Source organism: Pieris napi, chromosome Z (assembly GCF_905475465.1).
Source record: "Pieris napi chromosome Z, ilPieNapi1.2, whole genome shotgun sequence".
In the NCBI taxonomy this organism is placed as follows: domain Eukaryota; kingdom Metazoa; phylum Arthropoda; class Insecta; order Lepidoptera; family Pieridae; genus Pieris; species Pieris napi.
In genome coordinates this window covers 1,373,092-1,395,534 of record NC_062259.1, presented here as the reverse complement: position 1 = coordinate 1,395,534, position 22,443 = coordinate 1,373,092, and the positions used below count along the sequence as shown (strand labels likewise).

At 33.4% G+C, this 22,443-nt stretch overlaps 2 protein-coding genes and 1 long non-coding RNA gene across 10 annotated transcripts; 1 reads left to right on the top strand and 2 right to left on the bottom strand.

Moving 5' to 3' along the window:
* Positions 1-1,418: 1,418 nt before the first annotated feature.
* Positions 1,419-2,215, bottom strand: LOC125062811. Its single transcript, XR_007119337.1, has 2 exons — positions 1,793-2,215; positions 1,419-1,706 (listed from the first exon to the last, which is right to left on the bottom strand). It is a non-coding gene; the product is annotated as an uncharacterized LOC125062811 (long non-coding RNA).
* Positions 2,216-3,103: 888 nt separating this feature from the next.
* LOC125062511 lies at positions 3,104-7,572 on the top strand. 8 transcript variants are annotated; one of them, XM_047668492.1, is made up of 9 exons: positions 3,104-3,277; positions 3,577-3,654; positions 3,934-3,981; positions 4,280-4,357; positions 4,637-4,684; positions 4,967-5,014; positions 5,322-5,399; positions 5,679-5,726; positions 6,025-7,572. In XM_047668492.1, exons 1-9 carry the CDS (start codon positions 3,227-3,229, stop codon positions 6,208-6,210), a joined length of 663 nt encoding a protein of 220 aa, XP_047524448.1. In that variant the 5' UTR covers positions 3,104-3,226; the 3' UTR covers positions 6,211-7,572. The 8 variants fall into 8 exon arrangements, with proteins under 8 accessions (XP_047524448.1, XP_047524457.1, XP_047524450.1 ...); XM_047668501.1 differs by having other exon boundaries at positions 3,557-3,654; XM_047668494.1 differs by lacking the exon at positions 3,934-3,981.
* LOC125062510 lies at positions 7,566-22,390 on the bottom strand. The gene is made up of 13 exons (XM_047668491.1): positions 22,299-22,390; positions 20,317-20,422; positions 19,949-20,034; positions 19,004-19,152; positions 18,053-18,185; positions 17,639-17,765; positions 17,130-17,197; positions 16,389-16,512; positions 15,119-15,231; positions 14,365-14,556; positions 13,389-13,513; positions 8,812-8,941; positions 7,566-7,651 (listed from the first exon to the last, which is right to left on the bottom strand). Exons 1-13 carry the CDS (start codon positions 22,357-22,359, stop codon positions 7,602-7,604), a joined length of 1,464 nt encoding a protein of 487 aa, XP_047524447.1. The 5' UTR covers positions 22,360-22,390; the 3' UTR covers positions 7,566-7,601.
* Between the last annotated feature and the right edge of the window lie 53 nt (positions 22,391-22,443).

The following is a 22,443-nucleotide window of genomic DNA, read 5'->3' as shown; positions in this document are numbered from 1 at the left end:
AAAATATTGGTTGTTTGTAAAGTAGGTTTACGATCGAGATGTTTACGTGATAACGTCTTAGGGGCGGTTTTTTGATCCGTAGTTAACTCAACTATTGGTAAAAAATCGTTACTATTAGTTAAATATCAGCAAAATGCGTTTTTTGATCCGTGGTAAGAGCATCCAATGGTAAAATATCTAACCATTAGGCAAAAAAGTTAACTACTCAGTATCGGAGGGTTAAAAAGATGGCCGCTGGTAATTTATATAGTAACAGCTGTTTGTCACAGAAATCAAACTATGATAAATACGTTTATTACTATCTAATGATGAATTTAAACATATTGAGATACTTTAATTAATGAGACGATGAAGAAGACGATAATATTATATGAGAATGTGTCAATGAGTGACCAAAAATATTTAGGCAATGTCATCCGCCATTAGAAACCTGGGATGATGTAGATTTTTGTCACTGTTACCCCCTATCGAAGGGAACAGTGCTCTGGATTGTTACTGAAATTGGGAATGATCTTAAACTGCCAATGAACAAGAGTATATATAGACAGCAGCACATACCAACCTATTTTGCTTCATTACTAACTATAGAACCGCAGCAGTATATAATTAAGTATATTACTAATTCATTATGTGTTTTATTGCCTATAATATTAACTTATAATTATTATAATTAAATAAAATACAAGAACATGAGTATATATAGACAGCAGCTCATACAAACCTATTTTGCTTCATTACTAGTTACAGAACCGCAGCAGTATATAATTAAGTATATTACTAATTCATTATGTGTTTTATTGCCTATAATATTAACTTATAATTATTATAAGTTAATATTATAGGCAATAGAATACATAATGAATTAGAGTTAATATTATTTATATATTACTAATAATATTAACTTATAATTATTATAAGTACATACAAGTATGTACCTACTTATACTAAAAACTACAGCTACACATTAGTTAGGGACCTATGATATTCTTTAGGGCTTTTATTACATTTGTGAGTTAGCATCTACCTACTTTGTTACAAGAATTTATAAATAAAACATTTGACTTGATTAATAAACTGTTTAATTATAACTTAAATACAAACCATTTTTATTAAAAAAACATTACAAAATTTACATGAAACCCTAAAGTAGCAATTAAATATTTTCTAATTGTTTCTTCTTGCATTTCACCTCAATTTGATGCAACTCTTTTTGCTGCTACATATATTTATTGTGCCTTTCTTCCATCTGCTGCATCACTTTTTGGTGCACCTCCTCTTTATGCAGTATGGATTTTTGGTGGGCCACTCATTGGTGCAGCAAATGTTTTTGATGCTCTTCCTTAGCATAATTGAACAAATCATCCTCTCTTATTTGTCTTTGTTTCAAAAACTCATTTTTTTTATCCGTGTGGATCATAATCCGCTTCCTTGTTTCCAAAGGGTTAAAAGATTTTTTCCTTTTGTTGTAGGACACAGCTATACAAGAATAAATATAAAAATGTGCCTACACCTTCATTAAATGTATATTAAATTTAACACGTCGGTGTCTAGACCCATCTGAGTTGAAAACGTCACAGAGATTTCCAAGCTGCATCTATTTGTAGATTGCTGCAGTGATCAGTTGTTTGCAGGTTACGACTGTGTAATCCTTGAGAAGCATCACCAGTTTGGCAGTTTCTTTTTTGGCGAAGTTAGCAGTATGGTCCCTTTAACAAAATATAAATGTATTACTTTCTATTACGAAACACAAGATAAACCGGAATAAATAACACGAAAATATGTTTGTACTTACTTATTTGACCGTTGGCTGTTTGCGGCCATCGTTATTTATATATTTAAGTATCGTAAAAAGTGTAAACCGTATTAAAACACAGAAAAACAACTTTATTTATATCGTGTTATTTAGATTAATTTGACACTTCAAACTCTTCAAAGCGCAAATAAAGAATGAAGATGGCAAAAATGGATTTCATTCACTCAATATGTCTAGTGTTGTCATACAAAATAAATGTTCCCCACAAAAAACAACCACATTTTTTGGGATGTCATTGCTCATTGCACTGGCAACAAATTGACAAATTGTTAAGATTAACTATAGTTAAAAAAGGCATTGAAAAACGCATTTACGATTTTACCAATGGTTATTCATTTAACTATAGTTAATGTAACAAATGGTAAAACCATTTTTTACTACGGATCAAAAAACTGGCCCTTATTGGTGATATAAGTTTTTGGGAAGTAAGGAATTAATGAAGATAACAATTTTTTCAAATTTTAAATTACATCTATCGTTTTATTCACACTTTTGATGATAAATTTCGGGTGTAAAATGACAAGTTTACTTATTCGACTATGATATACATTTTTCTTCATACATTCACGGAATGACTGGCAGCGCTCGAGATGAGACGGGAGATCGGTCCGTCTCTCTCTCGTTATACCTGCGATCGCGCTCGTGAGGTTTTGGTGTGACACAAGTTTCTGAACATGTCACCCGACTTAAACGATTTTAAAGACGTTATCACGTCAAAAGTATTACAAAAATTTTAAACATGTTTGATCCCTGTGTCAGTGCACCTAATAATATAATGTATATTTTATGTTAGCTGTAGGATTGCGAAATAAATAAGACGAAGCCGGAAAGCCGGAAGTTGAGGAGGCTTTTGCCCAAAATAGCAAACAAGCCCAAGTCTGGTAGTATAATTATAGATCGACATGTAAGAGCCATCGACTTTATTAAATTTTACCTATAATTTGTGTCCGAATAAGATAATCTTTATTTATTTATAGATAGGCAAAACAGATCACAGATGCAAAAGATAATATGAAGAAAATAATATTACGTCTTACGTTACGTCTTATTTCTCTTCTTCCGAGATTGTATACGCAAAACGCTAATTTAAATCCAGCAAAAGTAATTGTTCATATTATTTGTATAAGCTTTACAAAACGTCATAAAATTTACGATATAGCCATTTTATTACCGCATTTGATGCTTCGATCAAAGTGACAACAGAAATCTGATTGTTATACAATCATCCAAATGTCATTAAAAAGGTAACTTGCATTTGACGGTTCTAAGAAGTTGTCAGTTTATGTTTGACATTTTGAAGGTCAGGTCTCTGTAGAGTTTTCACTTTCAAATATTTTGAACATCAAGTTATAACGTATTTTGTTTAAATCAAGCTTTGGCCTTTGTGTTGTGTTCTTAAAAAATAGATGTGCAATGTCGGTGCCCAATTCTAATATTTCAGTAAAAAGAGAAAGCATGATGGAGGTAATGTTATTACTTATTTTCCAATATATTAAACTTTAAAATAAATTTCCGATACAATGTCTTGGTTCTAATATTAGTAGTACTCTTTCCTATAATTCTATTAATACTTTCAACGCTATTAAACTTATAAGATATACAGTATTCATTAATCTGCATTTATGGTAAAAAATCTTACGCGATATAAATACGGAAATGAAAAATTTATCTTACAACATAATATCATAAGTGTATGAAAATGACGGTATAATATTTTATTTTTATAAATACCTTCTTATACAGGCCCCTGCATATTTTTTCAGAGACGTGAGGAAAAATATAGATGTGCAACGTCGGTGCCCAATTCTAATACTTCAGTAAAAAGAGAAAGCATGATGGAGGTAATGTTATTACTTATTTTCCAATATATTAAACTTTAAAATAAATTTCCGATACAATGTCTTGGTTCTTATATTAGTAGTACTCTTTCCTATAATTCTATTAATACTTTCAACGCTATTAAACTTATAAGATATACAGTATTCATTAATCTGCATTTATGGTAAAAAATCTTACGCTATATAAATACGGAAATGAAAAATTTATCTTACAACATAATATCATAAGTGTATGAAAATGACAGTAAAATATTTTATTTTCATAAATACTTTCTTATACAGGCCCCTCCCAATTCTAATACTTCAGTAAAAAGAGAAAGCATGATGGAGGTAATGTTATTACTTATTTTCCAATATATTAAAGTTTAAAATAAATTTCTGATACAATGTCTTGGTTCTAATATTAGTAGTACTCTTCCTATAATTCTATTAATATTTTCAACGCTATTAAACTTATAAGATATACAGTATTCATTAATCTGCATTTATGGTAAAAAATCTTACGCGATATAAATACGGAAATGAAAAATTTATCTTACAACATAATATCATAAGTGTATGAAAATGACGGTATAATATTTTATTTTTATAAATACCTTCTTATACAGGCCCCTGCATATTTTTTCAGAGACGTGAGGAAAAATATAGATGTGCAACGTCGGTGCCCAATTCTAATACTTCAGTAAAAAGAGAAAGCATGATGGAGGTAATGTTATTACTTATTTTCCAATATATTAAACTTTAAAATAAATTTCCGATACAATGTCTTGGTTCTTATATTAGTAGTACTCTTTCCTATAATTCTATTAATACTTTCAACGCTATTAAACTTATAAGATATACAGTATTCATTAATCTGCATTTATGGTAAAAAATCTTACGCTATATAAATACGGAAATGAAAAATTTATCTTACAACATAATATCATAAGTGTATGAAAATGACAGTAAAATATTTTATTTTCATAAATACTTTCTTATACAGGCCCCTCCCAATTCTAATACTTCAGTAAAAAGAGAAAGCATGATGGAGGTAATGTTATTACTTATTTTCCAATATATTAAAGTTTAAAATAAATTTCTGATACAATGTCTTGGTTCTAATATTAGTAGTACTCTTCCTATAATTCTATTAATATTTTCAACGCTATTAAACTTATAAGATATACAGTATTCATTAATCTGCATTTATGGTAAAAAATCTTACTCTATATAAATATGGAAATGAAAAATTTATCTTACAACATAATATCATAAGTGTATGAAAATGACAGTAAAATATGTATTTCATTTTTATAAATACTTTCTTATACAGGCCCCTCCCAATTCTAATACTTCAGTAAAAAGAGAAAGCATGATGGAGGTAATGTTGTTACTTATTTTCCAATATATTAAAGCTTAAAATAAATTTTCTATACAATGTCTTGGTTCTAATATTAGTAGTACTCTTCCTATAATTCTATTATTACTTTCAACGCTATTAAACTTATAAGATATACAGTATTCATTAATCTGCATTTATGGTAAAAAATCTTACGCAATATAAATACGGAAATGAAAAATTTATCTTACAACATAATATCATAAGTGTATGAAGAAAATGACAGTAAAATATTTCATTTTTATAAATACTTTCATAAGAAAGTACAGGCCCCTGCATATTTTTTCAGAGACGTGAGGAAAAAAATAGATGTGCAACGTTGGTGCCCAATTCTAATACTTCAGTAAAAAGAGAAAGCATGATGGAGGTAATGTTATTACTTATTTTCCAATATATTAAACTTTAAAATAAATTTCCGATACAATGTCTTGGTTCTAATATTAGTAGTACTCTTTCCTATAATTCTATTAATACTTTCAATGCTATTAAACTTATAAGATATACAGTATTCATTAATCTGCATTTATGGTAAAAAATCTTACGCTATATAAATACGGAAATGAAAAATTTATCTTACAACATAATATTATAAGTGTATGAAAATGACAGTAAAATATTTTATTTTTATAAATACTTTCTTATACAGGCCCCTCCCAATTCTAATACTTCAGTAAAAAGAGAAAGCATGATGGAGGTAATGTTATTACTTATTTTCCAATATATTAAAGTTTAAAATAAATTTCTGATACAATCTCTTGGTTCTAATATTAGTAGTACTCTTCCTATAATTCTATTAATACTTTCAACGCTATTAAACTTATAAGATATACAGTATTCATTAATCTGCATTTATGGTAAAAAATGTTACGCTATATAAATACGGAAATGAAAAATTTATCTTACAACATAATATCATAAGTATATGAAAATGACAGTAAATTTTTTTATTTTTATAAATACTTTCTTATACAGGCCCCTGCATATTTTTTCAGAGACGTGAGGAACAATTGACTAAAGAGTTGCTAGCTATTCGTAAAGTCAATGAAAATCTTCGCACCTATTTAGAAAATATTCTTAAATTTAAAAAAAACTTGAAAGTTGTGAATGAAAATTTCAAACAACTAGGTAAAGTGAATAAAGAGTTGCTAGATTTAACATCTAAATTTCAACAAGATTAGAATATGAATCAATTGTTAACTTAGTGATCTCAATTTTCACAGCTGTATCCTCACCTATCTATTGACGCAGATGAGAAAGAGTTCTCATCTGCGTCAATAGATCTCTGTCTATATGCGCAATGAAAACTTCCTCTTGTAAATCCAAACATTTTTATTGTAAAAGCAAATCCACTTTTCTAGAAGAAAGATCCAGAGTTATACTTAGTGCTAAGTTTTTGTAAATATGATCACAAATTTTACCATAAGAATATATCTCAGTCAACACATTTAACTTACCGAGTTGAAGACAGATAAAATGTATTAATATGCATTCATATTTATACCACTAGTCCAAGTTTATTTAAGCAAGGCAACTGAGCTATCTTGGTTTGAATATTTATTTATGAATGCCATTCACATCCAACATACCAACAAATTTGTGATTGTAAAAAAAAGATAAGAAACCTCTTTGTGTCTTTGGTGGCCAATTGTAAATATCTGCATGGGATTTATAGGAATTTTTACACATTAATTCAATACAGTTGTTATACCCAAACTTGGCGTGACACTATGCTATAGCCATATCAATTTTGTACTAAATTATGCTTTCAATTCAAGGGATTTAGATTTAAAGTTGCTACAGCCAAGATTGTGAATAAAATCCACTATACACATTTAATTTTTTTTGTAACAGATATAATAATAATTATTCTTTTTTTGCAAGAATATAGTGTAGGTACAATAACACATGGTACAACCTGTTCTTCTAAATTCAAATTATGTATAATTTTTACAGTCTTTTTTAACTTTGTCATCACATTATTAAACTACTTATCAAAGTTATATAAATTACAATTTTCATTAACAAAGTAGTATGTTTTTGCCAAAAGTTAGTCCATTTCTAAAGGCTCTAATATGGAAGGGTTATAGGGCTTTTACTAAATGAATTTAAGTTTTAGTTGCAATACAAAGGGTTTCTTTTAAATAGTGGTTATCAGATAGACACTCAAAATCTTTTTACTTTACTAAAAATTAGTACCCCCTCACTAAAATAGCAAATTAAACATAAAACATTTTCCCTTATAGAACCTAATCTTCACAATCCATTATCCAATAGGTCCTCATACTTTTGTGACTGCAAATTTATCTCCCCTACCAATTCTTTAACCATAACTATAAGAGACAGAGAATTAAGTTAAAACAGAAAAAAATTACCAAAAAATTGAAGATATTTAAATTGTACTTGTCGGGTTCTAGTTGTATGCAATGTTGAATTAGCACAATGCATGGCGCAGGTTAAGTTAGTGAGTTACACCATTTAGCGCAATTTTGTTATATTCACGTCGTATAAGTGTTATTGTAAATAAAACTATAAATTATTAATGTGTTTTATTTTTTCCAAAATAAGTAAATCATGTTGAGTCCTCGTTTGCTGTGTCACTGGCGGTTTTAGTTGTTTTTTCTGTAATAATAAAATTTGAATTACACATATATATGTGACAGAGAAGGCCAAGGTTGTTTGCGATACCAAGGGTCAGAAGCAGTCTGTTGCACAAATCCCCATTAACAAAGATGTTGCACCTTCTAATTGTTCGCACTTTACAATGCACCATCGTACATTAAAAATGAAAGTATCCACAAGGATTAAGATCCTTATTATATATATAAATATTTAGGACTGTATCCACATTAAGATGATTTTGTGAATAAATAAATAATTATGATCATCATCATCAATGGTTATATAGCCACTTGTGGGCCTTAGCCTCCTCAATTACACTTCGCCATCGCAATCTATCTAGTGGATCCCCGCGTCCAATTGCGAACCCCTATTCCTATTGTTTCGAGGTCCTTGACAACTCCATCCCACCAACGCAGCGTCGGTCTACCGGGTCTACTGGCTCACTTACACCCGTTACAAGTAAATACGTTAATAAATTTACATTGCTTTATGAATATTTTGATAGATCTCTCTGTTTTTTTTGCAAATAAACTTAGCAGTGATGCCTATTGCCAACTGCTACAGAATGTTACCCCTGGGACCAACTTCAAAAGTATTTATAACCTCGAAAGTTTTTGTTGTACTCTCAGTTTAACAGGTAAAATGAAATATGAATTAAAAATACATTTAAGTATAAAACAGCTGTTATTTTGATCTTAGCGTTAATAATTACTTCGGTTTGTTGGTTGGGTTATATTGTATAGAATAGAGCGTTTTTAAGAAAAAAACATCTTAAATAAATATCCCCTTTTTAGTACCCCAAATTTGGAGCAAAAACCCCATGTTTTATCATTTTCATCACTGAAAATAATGACTTAGAAATTATTTTGAGTTATTACTGACTTTGAGTTATCTGTGATCTGAATTCTGAAATTCATAGAAGATAAGCAATAAGTTCTGTCTGAACTCTGAAGTGGATGTGCTTTGCGTGTCAATTGCCATTGTCAAATTGAAATAGAGATTTTTCGCGACAGATGTTAAAAGATATACCTATCTATGTACCGTGGACAGCTGATATAAACTGCGTCAGGATTCCAATTTTTATATGAATAAAACTTGAAGGATAATTGGATAATTAGTAAGTAATTCAATGGGCAAAATGGAGAAAGAAAATAACTTACCAATCATACATATAGAATACTGCGGTGTGTCACATGGTAGACCATAGATAACACCGTTTAAATGATCCTGCCTGTCAAGATTCAGACATGGGCTGTCCATAGAGAATTCTTCGTCTAGCCATGGAGGCATCTGAAAAGAAATACATTGCTGAAGTTGTCAATTGTCATGTATTTATTCATGGGACAGAACCTAGAGAAAAGCGTTAGCAGGAAACGGAGAAAGAAAGCCAAGGAAAAAGCTAAAGGAGGCCTTTTGGTAGGGGAGCCCAAGAGGGGATTTCGGGATTTACTAAAGCGCGGCAGATTAATATATAGGGGGATACCTTGTACCCGGTTAAGTACCTCCACAAAATATGAGGCCCATATATAAGGCCGCCCGTGAAGGAGACAGGATCAGATTAGTAAAAAAAATTGACCATCAGAAATTCCCGAGCGCGTCAGATTAAGGTAGGGTGAGTTAATTACATCATAAAAAGTGTGTATTCCACTAATCTGACAATTTGAGAGTGACGGAAAAAAAGGGGAGGGCAACAAAGTTGTAAAAAAAACGTCATCTCGACATTCTCGAGCGTAGCGTAATTTTTTTTTATTTTGAAGGAAATAATTCAAGAATAATGAAAAATATATATAATCTGACGATTTCCGCAAGCCGAAATAACAAAAATTCGTCGATAAAGTTAAATGGGTGCAGCTGCGTGATGCCTACATTTCCTTAAACCGATCGGAATCTACTAAACGGCGTTCTAAATATTTCCCTCAAAATTACATTTCCTGTGAATTTGAACCGATTCGGACCGATAGATTTTGAGAAATTTTGAAAAATCTTAAAAAAATAAGTTTTTTTTTAAAAGTGGTTTCTTTATCGATCAACTTCAAAAACTAATCCGCATTTGAGCTTGAAAAACCACGTCGATCGCCACCAAGCTGGTCAAAAGCGGTTGATTAGTTCGAGAGATATCGTGAACGAAAGAAACCCGAAAAAGTGTTTTTTCGGGATTACTCCGAAATTTGTGGTTCGATCAATTAAAATTGCAAAATTACTTTATGAGGATGATAAAACTGCGTCGAATGCCGCCAACCGCGTGAAAATTGCTTGATCCATTCAAAAGTTATTGCGGTTTGAAAATTCCAAAAATAGTGTTCTATGAAACTTCTTTCAGACTTTTGAGCTGGGAGAGCTCAAATGCATAGAAATATTATTTCTTTGAACTCAGCGAGCTCAAAATATTAATTTTATGCGCCCAGGAATGGAATTAGCGGGAAGTTGAAGGGATGGCCCTTTAGGTGAACCGTTTTTCTAAATTTTTTTTGTCAGATCAGGCGAATCCCTCTAGATAATCGTCAGATTATGAGACAGTACGTTTAGAACATAAAGATGAACCACATATATCTTAATCTGACGCGCTTGAGTATTTCAAAATTGCGATTTTTTTTTGCAAATTATGAAAATGGCCGTGGGTTTGCGTCCCATCGAAATCGTCAGATTAGTGAATGAGAGCTTTTTTTGGTGCACTTAACACTCCCTTAGAAAATCTGACGCGCTCGATAATTTTTATTTTTTTTTCATTTTCAACCCTTAAATACAACCACCCGCATCATGCAAGCGATCAGATTAACATACGTACATTATTAAAAATACGTAGGGCATTGATGCTGTCAATATCTGACGCGCTCGAGGATGTCCATGCAACAGTTTTTTTTTACATATTTAACAATCTATAGCCGCTTCCCCCACCCATGAAAAGGTATATATCATATAACATTTTTTTCTTCTTATTATCTAAGCTCTGCATCCCAATAGGTCTCTACGACGCTCGAGTAAATCCCCATTTAGCATCGTGGGCTCCCCTACCATTTATCCGTGAATTAGTAGAAATCTAGTTTTTAATCCGCCCAAAAATATTTATTTATCCATTTCTTATCGTAGTTTTAGTTTCTTTTTATTTTTATACTTTTACACATAAATCTTCCAAGACTTCTTTACTTACATTGTTAATTTATTATTATAATTTTTTCTACTATTATTATTGTTATTACATTATTTTTCTTTATTTGCGTCTGAAGTGCAATCTAACTGTTGTGGTTTCTGGCAGAATCACCAGCGCCGTGGGACACGTCTGCTCCACAGCATAATGTCAGCATAGCATTGTGTGTGTTGTGTTTGTAACTGGCCCTAGCACACATTACACACTTAAAATGTAAATTTATAAAAAATTATAAATGTAAATTTCTTTTTGTTCATATTTTTTTTTTAAATAATTAAAAATAAATAAAATTAAAACAAATTTAAAAAGTTTGGTCCCTGTGGCAGTGGTACTTTATTACTTTATAGGTTAAGAAAATTGTAAATACTGTATTTGTGTAAATAAATAAAATTATTTGAATATTAAATTAAAGTGAGTCATTTTATTTTTTTTTGTAAATTTTCTTTTTTGATTATTATTATTATTATTTTGTGTATTTCTGTGTATGTTTCGTTAGTTATAAATGTTTATGTAAATGAATGGGTTCCGAAGGAACTGAATGGTACTGAAGGAAGTTAGGTCATCGGATAGGATGTTTTTATTATCGAAGAAATAAATTAAAAAAAAAAAATTAATAATTTGTATTAATTTTCGCCACCTTGAATATTTTAATGACAATTAAATTCATTAAATTCCCAACATATCTTCCTTCTTCCCTGCCTCTAAGTCTCGGAAATCTAAAGTTTTAGATTTGTATAAATAGTACGGGAGGTAGCAACGTTTTCGAGAAAGAATTTCAGGTCAGCTGATTTTGTGATATGTCTTCCTTCTTGCACTTCCGGTTAGAGTCTGGGCAATCTGGCTGGCGGTAGCGGTTGCGTTCATTAGTGCGCATCCTATCTGTCCAGGTAATAATCCTGGATTTTAAAAGCATTTTAAGAAGCGTAATTTTTAATTTTTCGTTTTTAAATACGTCTACCTGACATACTTTTTTTATTGCCAGACATTTTTCACGTTGCTAACTATGTGCCAGACGCGATTTTAAGTTTTATTTTTATAAAAATTTCAAAGCATTTTAAAGTCGAGTGATTGTTAAGTCTTGAATTAAAATGTAAAAGTCATGAAAAGTATTGCAGTATAATGCTTGTAGTACGAGCATAAAAAGGAATATAAAATTTGATTAAAATTAATAATCAACACTTTATTTAAATTGTCCTAATTACTAAATGTAAGTTATGAATAATTAATATTAAGTTTTCAAGTTGTTTTAGCGTATAGTGACGTCACAAAAAGAGGCATCTTCATAATCATCATCATCATCGTCGCTGTCTTTGTCGGTGTCATTCATATCATCTTCTTGGGAACTTTCGTTATCTTCTAAAACTCTATCAATGACCATCCTCAGTTGCAGATATTATTGTTCAAAGTAAGTTTTAAATGGAACATTTATCAATAATAACTAAAATGTTTAATAAAGAACAAGAAAAATTACACTGTTTATTTTTTTTCTGTTGCAGATGATAGAGTTTTAGAAGATAACGAAAGTTCCCAAGAAGATGATATGAATGACACCGACAAAGACAGCGACGATGATGATGATTATTATGAAGATGCCTCTTTTTGTGACGTCACTATAGGCTAAAACAACTTGAAAAACTTAATATTAATTATTCATAACTTACATTTAGTAATTAGGACAATTTAAATAAAATGTTGACTATTAATTTTAATCTAATTTTATATTCCTTTTTATGCTTGTACTACAAGCATTATACTGCAATACTTTTCATGACTTTTACATTTTAATTCAAGGCTTAACAATCGAATTAATGTCTGGCAAATTCATTTTCAGTTTTTCTTATATTTAAATAACATAATATTAAAATTACAGACATTCTAAAATGCTTTGAAATTTTTATAAAAATAAAACTTAAAATCGCGTCTGGCACATAGTTAGCAACGCGAAAAATGTCTGGCAATAAAAAAAGTATGTCAGGTAGACGTATTTAAAAAGGAAAAATCAAAAATTACGCTTCTTAAAATGCAATGCTTCATCATACTGCAATACTTTTTCATTTTAATTCAAGACTTAACAACCGAATTAATGTCTGGCAACTTCATTTTCAGTTTTTCTTATATTTAAATAACATAATATTAAAATTACAGACATTCTAAAATGCTTTGAAATTTTTATAAAAATAAAACTTAAAATCGCGTCTGGCACATAGTTAGCAACGTGAAAAATGTCTGGCAATAAAAAAAGTATGTCAGGTAGACGTATTTAAAAACGAAAAATTAAAAATTACGCTTCTTAAAATGCTTTTAAAATCCAGGATTATTACCTGGACAGATAGGATGCGCACTAATGAACGCAACCGCTACCGCCAGCCAGATTGCCCAGACTCTAACCGGAAGTGCAAGAAGGAAGACATATCACAAAATCAGCTGACCTAAAATTCTTTTTTTTTCAAACGTTGCTACCTCCCGTACTAAAATATAAACAAGACTTAAAAATTAGTTTGCCAAAGAAGTTTCACTTCTGACGTGTACCTACTCTGTACGCACGATTTTTTTTTTAAATAACTGTTGGTCTGAAGAGCCAGTAATACTTACATATCCAGTATCACCATTCTTGGGGTCGGGGATTCGTTTCCCGGTATTCGGGTTCCACCACGAGTAGATGACATCATTCTCCCTCGTCATGTTCAAATGTCCCGATATCCAGACGTGCTCGACAGCTTTAAAAAGTTTATAAAACATTTAATTATTTACTATATTAGGACGGCTCATTGGTCTAGTGGTTAGTACTCCTGACTCCATGGGTCCCGGGTTCGATCCCCGGCTGAGACAAACATCGATGTGATAAGCATTTGGTGTTGTGCTTAGGTTTTGGGTGAAATATGTATTTTTATGTGTTAGGTCTTGGGTGTTTAAATATGTATTTATATGTGTTAGGTCTATCTTTGTATAATATGTATGTATATCCGTTGCCTAGTACCCACAACACAAGCTTCACCAACTTAGCATTGGCCTTGACTAGGTCAATTGGTGTGGATTGTTCAATAATACAAAAAATAATTAATTAAGCAAATTCTTAGTCCATCACCATTAGTACAAAGCTGTTTGATTATAATTATTGTACAGATAGTGTTAGAATTAACCACTTTGTATAAAACAAAGCGCGCCGTGATTATTAGATAACCGCTACTAACTGTCAAATACTCTTTTGTTTATATTTTTATAAATTAAACGTTCTTTGGTGTGAAAGCGAGAAAGAATACGACTATGTTTCCTTTTTTGTCTATACGCTTATTATCAATCAATGATTAAAGATTCTTAATTATCCTTAATTGTTAAGCTGTGAACCCTATACCTACGCTACGGAAACTATTGACAATAGAGCAATGTTCTATTGTTTTACAAAAGACGTCAATATTATGTCTAACAAAAATATTCCATTTAAAAGTCATGGATGATTCTAATGGTGAAAGATTTTCAAATCCTGTACTTTTGGAGCATATGCAAACAATCAAATCTTTCCTCTTAATAATATTAGTAATTGTAAATTTATAATCATTTGACAACTCACGTTCCTCCTTATTTTCACCCATAGCCAACAGAAGTTGTATAAGGACATCGTTATTTTCAACACTGGCAAGCGAGCCGTTCATTTTCTTGCAATTCTCCAACGCGTGGTGCCAGTAGAAAGATTGTCGTACTAGAATATAGTAGTAATTGTCGTCGCTCTGTGGTAGAAGTGTTGTTCTTAGTCCTGGCAATCCTGGAATATTATTATGTCTAATTTAATATAAAGAAGAGAAGTGATAGCCTAGTGGCTTCCGTGTGCGACTCTCTTCCCTGGATCAATGGTCTTTTAGTGTGTGAAAACATCGCAAGGAAACCGGCTTGCCTTAGATCCAACACGACGGCGTGTGTCAAGCACAGGAGGATTTACTTTCCTATTAGATTGACAATTGAGAGCAGTGTTGGCCTAGTGGCTTCAGCGTGCGACTCTCATACCTGAGGTTCGATCTCCAGCTGTGCACCAATGGACTTTCTTTCTATGTGCGAATTTAACATTCGCTCGAACTTAGACACAAGAAGTCGACGGCGAGTGTCAGTCACTGTCAGGCTGATCACCTACTTGCCTATTAGTTGTAAAAATGATCATGAAACAGATTCAGAAATCTGAGGCCAAGACCTAAAAAGGTCGTCGCGTCACTTATTTGTTTTATTATTATAATGTTTTTAAATATTTACTTTTGTTTTATGTGCGTGTATTACAGTAAAAAATAATAAACGCACATCAGATTAGTCTAATCTATTAAATGGTTGCTGATTACCTTGATAACAAATGAATTGCATTTTTCTTTCACACCTTGCTTCCATAAATATTGGTGATAATGTCTCGTGCCTGTCTATCTGGAGACAACCGCTCTGTTTAACAGCGCCATCTCTGTAATAACATTAAGTTAACGGCCGGCAACGCATTTGCGAGCCCTCAGGCAATGCGTGTGTCTATGAGCGGCGGTAACACTTTTAACATAAGAGCCTCATGCGCGTTTCCCCCTGTGACAATAAAAAAAAGGGTGCGTGTACTTATGTACGCGCGTAAGAAGTTATACTTCTTTGGCATTATTAAAAATAGTTTTTGATTGCATGCAAATAATTAATTACAATTAAATAATCAAAGACATAATTTAAGAATAAGAAAAGGAGTAATTTTAGTCAATAAAGTTCAGTTTACATTTGAAAAATTAAATAAATATTTATTATTATTTTCTTACATTAAGTGTAACATAAATTCTATTATTATTCGAATGTTGTTTTTAAATTATGTCCAATGCCGTAGCATCTTCCGTGGGCAACTTCATTCTGTTAATTTTGTGTCACGGTGCGCGCGCATCGTAAAATGTCACTCTCATCAATTTTTCATAACGCGCCTAAAGAAGTATAACTTCAAAAATCTGTCATGTAAATGTGGTTTACTAGTTACAGCTGCAGAACTGGATAGATACAAATCTGAAGATAAGTGAGATGTGTGAGGGATGTCCAGAAGATGCCTTTTTTTTTATACGAGGTGAAAATGCGCTTACGCAGGCCCGCATCAAGGATGTCGAGCTTGACGCGGGGTCTGTGGGGCTGGGTCTACACTCAAAACCCTCTGCTATTCAGAGGGGTAGCGAGACCCCACCCACTAAAAACACCTCAGCCCTTCACACGCCCTTAATATGGGCCCTCGGGGTTCGCTAGGCATTCTACCCAAGGATCCAGAAGATGCCTATTTAGCTTAAATTAACCCACCTTTAGAGGAGATTGAGAGGAGAGAGAGTGCAAGGAGTTCCATTCCATGGCTGTTTTCTCTAGAAGCCACCAAATATTAGCACTTGAGGATGTCAACAACAAAGGGAAACTCCAGCGTACTTCTAGACGTTGTTTGAAAGGGGATGACGGAATCTGTTTGTGGTATTGCAAAAGAGCATTCTCCGGAGTGTAATAAATATATTTGTAAAGTTAGCTATTGTTAAACATAGAGGGCGCTTTCTAAATAATAAGAATTCTAAAAATTTAGATTTTAACGCGTATATGTAATTATAAGTTCGTAGGTTATACCTCATAGGCGGCCAACCCGGCGACACATCGGTGAAAGTTGTTGGCGTGAAAATACTTAAACCCGTATCTATCCATGTCCATTGGCCCAATGCTCCTTTGGCCCCTACCCATGCACTTTCGATACCTATTAAAGTGACATATAATTAGATAAAACAAAAATTTATTACTCAAAAAGTGATGTATTTAAACTAAATTTTAAAGTGAAAAGATTTTGTTTGCTTCCGGACTCTAAAACTGGATTTGAAATTTCTTTTTACCATTAGAACCTTCATGAACCTATGTTCATATTTTATAGTTCGTAATTTATAGTCTATACTATAAATTACGATAGTGTGTGAAGACTAATAAAGATTCCTATATGCTGCGGAGACTTTTGACAATAGAGCAGTGTTCTACAGTTGTATAGAAGACATCGATATCTACATATGTCTAAAAATGTCTGCATATAAAATTCTATTAACCGAAAGCTTTAGGCTTCAGAACAGCATGCTTACGAATTAATGCGAATAATTCTGTAACTCACTTTTCGAACTCTCACAGCGGTTTTCGCAGCAGATAAGGAGTAAGGAGGCTTGTAGTTTATTGTTTATCAGAATGCCAAATCGTAAAATGACTGATTTACGACTGATTGTGCGCGACCGCCGCTGTGAAAACCGATGTGAGAGTTCGAAAAGTGAGTTACAGAATCGCAAGGCAGGTTGATGACAATATCGACATTTTAATGTTGAAAGAAGAACTTACTTGGTCTTGCTTTGAGCATAGTCACTCCTAATTTCTTCAAGCACTTGACTGAGGGTACATTTGCTAATCTGAAAAAGTTCGACATGTGTTATTAAGCTCATAAGATACGCCATCAAAAATATTGTAAAAAAACTGTATTTTAATAGTTATTTTTGGGGATTTTTTTAAGGGACTCATTTAACACAAGCCAGGAAATTTATGTTTAGTTTTACACAGTAAGGTGTGTACAGCAGTGTTGGCATAGCGGCTTCAGCATGCGACTCTCATCTCTGGGGTCGTAGATTCGATCCCCGACTGTGCACCAATGGAATTTCTATGTGCGAATTTAACATTTGCTCGAACGGTGAAGGAAAACATCGCGAGGAAACCGCCCTTAGACTCAAAAAGTCGGCGTGTGTCAGACATAGGCTGATCACCTACTTGCCTATAAGACAAATGGCCATGAAATACCTAAAAAGGTTGTAGCGCCACTGATTTATTTTATTTTAAGGTGTGTACAAACAACTCACGTCATCTTCTGGATGACACAATAGGCAGCAGCCTGATCCCAGTTCAATCTACCATCAAAGATATGGTAGCGACCAGATCGACACCGCACACGCTTCAATTCCTGTATGTTTACTTCTATATGAGCTTCTGTAAAGAACAAAAGAACTAGATTTCAAAAACCTGTCAGATATTCTTCTTCTTGTAGTGCCTCTCTTCTATTGAATGTTGGCAGATATTAGTTACCTACAATTGTTATTTTTAATTCTCTTAATGGTTTTAACAGATATATTTAGATTGATTGAACAGATGATTTTGATTATGAAGCTTTGGACCGTGCTGCTGATGGTTGCCTGAAGGGCACGGAAGGTCACTCTCAGAAGACGTGACCCTGATGAAGGTGCCATGACATTTTGTTAATCATACAGATATCCTACCTTTCTCGCAGACGAAAGGACGTTCCAGCAAGCATGGCAGGTCTAAAAATACTGGATTGTCGTGATTAACTCTTTCAAGAGCTACACAGTCTGCTCCCCCTTCTGGTACTGGTATGTGTGTGCGGTTCAACCACTGTGAATATGTTGAAAAAAACCTTCAACTTAGATCAAATTTTCGTCGCAGTTAAAGTATGTAGTTACTCAACAAAAATTCCCCGAAATCTTGTTTTTAACCCGATTATAAATATTTATTTATCTATCTTAACAATCATTCTAATTTTTATTTATTTTACACTGTTAATTTTTACTATTATTATTTAACTTTTTTGACGTCTGAGGCGCAAACTAGCTGTTATGGTCTCTGGCAGAATAATCAGCGCTGTGGAAAAGTCTGCTCCTCAGCATAATGCTGAGCCAGGGCTAGTTACAACCACAACACACACACATTACACACTTATAATTACCTACTTATATAAATCAATTCAAAATAATGTAATTATAAATACTAGCGGCCAAATTTTGATAGGCACCTTGGTAGATATACATTCTCCTAATTATAAATATACATAAAAATTTGGTTTTTAACAAATAACAGATGAGCGCAGTAGTCCTGCAGCCAAGACTGGTCAAGGATCTTTTCTTTACGTCGGAGGACTATCATTACCAGCTGTCGGCTGCAAAATGCTCGAAACGTCGAGCTTTGTAAAATGTCACGAATTAAATACAGAAGTCTGTGAAAGTGCTGACCTAGTGGCTTCAGCATGAGACGGTCTCGATCTCTGAGTCGACCTCAGTTCTGTCTATGTACGTAGACACTCGCTCGTAAGATCGCAGATGAAGAATTGGGTCCATAAGTCAAAGGCTGACAACCTACTCGTTTATTGAGAAAAGCAAATGATCAGGTAACAGACACATTTGATGCTCAACTCTTTTTTGTACTGTAATGCTTACCATAGGATAGTGCCTTTGTAGATTAGAATCCAATTCGTTAGGCAATACATCAGATGCTGTTCTTCTGAGTTCACCGCCATGACTCCACCGATAGCCCTCTGGGTCATCTGAAGACGCTCGCCTCGCACCCACCCATACTGATTCTATTGCTAAATGGGATAAGTAGAGGTTAGACACAATGGATATTTCTCTGCTTAGTTAGCCCATTGGAGAGCAGTACCGGATCGAGAGGATGAGGACCTGCTGCAGCTGAAAGCCTGCAATTGGTGGGAGATGGCACAGTACTGGAAGCGCAGGAAGATTTTTTACTATAGAAGGCACAGGAGCCTACGAGACGCCCTAAACGGAGCCACCGCCCAAGGAAACCACACCACCACACGGTAAGGAGTATGCTCTTTGTTTAAACAGTTGGAAGTCGTATCTCCCAGGGAAGTCCCACGGGAACTTCGTCCCACAGTTCGCTATTATATTGGAAAAATGGCGGGGCGAGAATTTAGTTTTACATTGCGGTATGACAAAGACTTTGACCTTCTTAAAAAAATAAATAAAATATGTTTATTATATAAGGTATCAGTTCTTCCACGTCATACAATTTGAAAAAGCCGGCGTAAAAAACTTACGCTACTCTTTCAGCAAATCATCAAACAACACTTATTTTGAAACAAATATCGCAAATTAATAGCCTAGCACTAGTCCCAGGCCCTTTTATCAACAACTTTATAGTAAGCCTTTTTAAACAGCTTTTTTTTAAAACATTTCTTAAATTTATTAAAAGGCAGAGATAAAATAGCCTCTGGGATTTTATTAAAGAAGAGTATCTCTTTTCCCAAAAAAGAATTACTAACTTTTGATAGTCTAGTACCGTGAAATTAACGGGGAAACTTAGACTAAAAAATCGTCAAGACAGAAGGCATATAAAAGAAGATGATAAAAGCTCATACTTACAAAACTGTAATTCCGACAATGCTTCGGCGAGAAATTCGGCCTTTTCTTTCGTATCTATTAAGGCCAATGTTCCATTGTGATGTCCTCTGCAAAATATTTGTGTAGTCACGACTTTGAGAGGAGATATCGAGGCAGGTATCGCAAACGAGAAAGAGAAGGACCCTAATATTTGTTATACCAAAACATATAGGCCCATAGACACGGCCAAAGGCCTCGCAATTGCGTTGCCGGCCTTTATTTGTTATATAACAGGGGGCAAACGGGCAGGAGACTCATCAAACGTTAAGTGGTAACCCGCCTAGATACTCTCAAGTGCGTAGCCGGTTTATACCAATGATTGGCATCCAAATTGCAGCACGGATTCTTACCGACATAATATTTTAGCATTTTCCCATTTTACTGGAAGGTTCTGTATCAAGTACTCTTTGTCTTCAAAGATGTAGCTTTCCCAACGGTCTGACGCGGCATGAGGGACTGGAAATAATAGTTAATATATAAAAATAAATAAATCAGTGGCGCTGCAACCTTTTTTAGTCTGCAGACTTCTGTATCTGTTTCATGATCATTTGTCATATATGCAAGTAGGTTGAGCGAATGTTAAATGCGTACATAGAAAGAATTCCATTGGTGCACAGCCGGGGCTCGAACCTAAGACATCAGGGATGAGAGTCGCACGCTGAAGGCTAACACCGGTCTATAAAAATAAAAGGGTTGGCCTAGCGGCATCACGATGACTCTCATTCTTCAGGTCGTAGGTTCGATTCCCGGCTGACCAATGGACTTTCTGTCTTAAGCTATTACGTAATTAGCTAACCTAACATATACAGTAACATATATATATATATGTAGTTAAAAAAATATGTTTATTATGGAACATAAGATACAGGTATCACTTATTCCACGTCATTAAATTTGAATTTGTAGGCATCCCTACTCATCGGCAAAGAAGACAGAGGGTGTAGGCCGAGAAAAAAAAGCCGGCGTAAAAAACTCTCGGTACTCTTTTAAAATAGCAAATCATTAAACAACACTTATTTTAAAACAAATATCGCAAATTAATTAGAAGTAGCCTGTCTAGCACAAGTCCCAGGCCCTTTTACCAACTAGATAATCGTTAACTTTATAGTAAGCCTTTTTACACAGCTTTTCTTTAATACATTTCTTAAATTTATTAAAAGGCAGAGATAAAAGAGCTTCTGGGGTTTTATTAAAGAAGAGTATCCCTTTTACTAACAATATTTTAATAATTTGTTTTAATATTGACTTGGCCATTGGGAAACAATCTCACAAGTAATACATGTTATATTAAATTAAATTGTTTCGTGTCATTTTACAAGCAGAATATTTTCCTTGATTTATACACTAAACGCTATACTCAGATTTCATTCGAACATTGACCGACTGCTGACAAAGCAACTGTCCATAAGAAAAATATTATGTATATATTTATGATATTATTTTATAACAGTAAATCAGATTTGAATATTGCTCTGTCTTATTCATTTCTGGCTTCCTTTCAATGTGGAGAAGACTCCAAGCCCTTAATTTCGTTGAGATAATCCCACCACCGTATACTATCTGTTACCTTAGATCTCTTGGTGTATCGCGTACTTATTTATATATTCATTTAAGTTAGGGTACGTATGTAGGGTCCGTAGAGTTGTTAGGTTCTTAAACCTCACCCTCATAATATTTAGTTAGCAGCTTGCTACGCTTATAAAACTAAGACAGCCTGAGTGAGCAAAATGTACAGCCTTGGCTCGTACAAGGAAGTAATAGAAAATGGCCTGAATTGAGAGAAACGGCATGGACGCAGATTAAACAGTGGCGCACGCCTTATCTGAACATAACTTTTGATTCCGCAAAAGCTGTGTACAAACTTATATGTAAGTACAGTCAAAACCGTTTTACGACGACATCGTTTCGAACAACATTACCGGTTATATTGACCAACATCAAAGGCTGCCTTGCGATTCTGTAACTCACTTTTCTCTTTCTTTCATTCTCTGATAAGGAGGGAGCTTGTAGTTTATTGTTTTTCAGAATGCCAAATCGTAAAATGACTGCTTCACGGCTGATATGGGCGCGACCGCCGATGCGAAAACCGCTGTGAGAGTTCGAAAAGTGAGTTACAGAATCGCAAGGCTGTATTCTTTTGTATTAGGTAATAACAACGTCATCGGCTGTTCGGCCTATCGGTTTTTACGACCAAATATGAGTAGTCCCTTCGATGTCGTTATAACAGATTTTGACTGTATTGGAATTTTAGCACTATTTTTTTATAATGTTTAATAGTCTGTTAAAAATTAAATAATTAGAAGTTTAAAAAAAATATAGATAAAAAATATACCTCGATATTGTTCATTGTAACTGGCCGCACACGTTGCGAAAATTAAAAACAAAACAAACATCGCACAACCGTCCCCTATGATCTGTGACACATCAATGACTCAAACTTCAAAGACTAAATCATTGTTACATTTATTTGCATAACA

Bases quoted from the DNA above. Each gene is read 5' to 3' on its own strand.
- LOC125062511 (XM_047668492.1), top strand. From the start codon at position 3,227: ATGTCGGTGCCCAATTCTAATATTTCAGTAAAAAGAGAAAGCATGATG. The intron at 4,685-4,966 runs GTAATGTTATTA...TTTCTTATACAG, and splicing joins AAAGAGAAAGCATGATGGAG to GCCCCTCCCAATTCTAATAC. The intron at 5,015-5,321 runs GTAATGTTGTTA...ATATTTTTTCAG, and splicing joins AAAGAGAAAGCATGATGGAG to AGACGTGAGGAAAAAAATAG.
- LOC125062510 (XM_047668491.1), bottom strand. From the start codon at position 22,359: ATGTTTGTTTTGTTTTTAATTTTCGCAACGTGTGCGGCCAGTTACAAT. The intron at 18,186-19,003 runs GTAAGCATTACA...ACATATTCACAG, and splicing joins TACAAAGGCACTATCCTATG to TGGTTGAACCGCACACACAT. The intron at 16,513-17,129 runs GTAAGTTCTTCT...TCACTTTAATAG, and splicing joins TATGCTCAAAGCAAGACCAA to GTATCGAAAGTGCATGGGTA.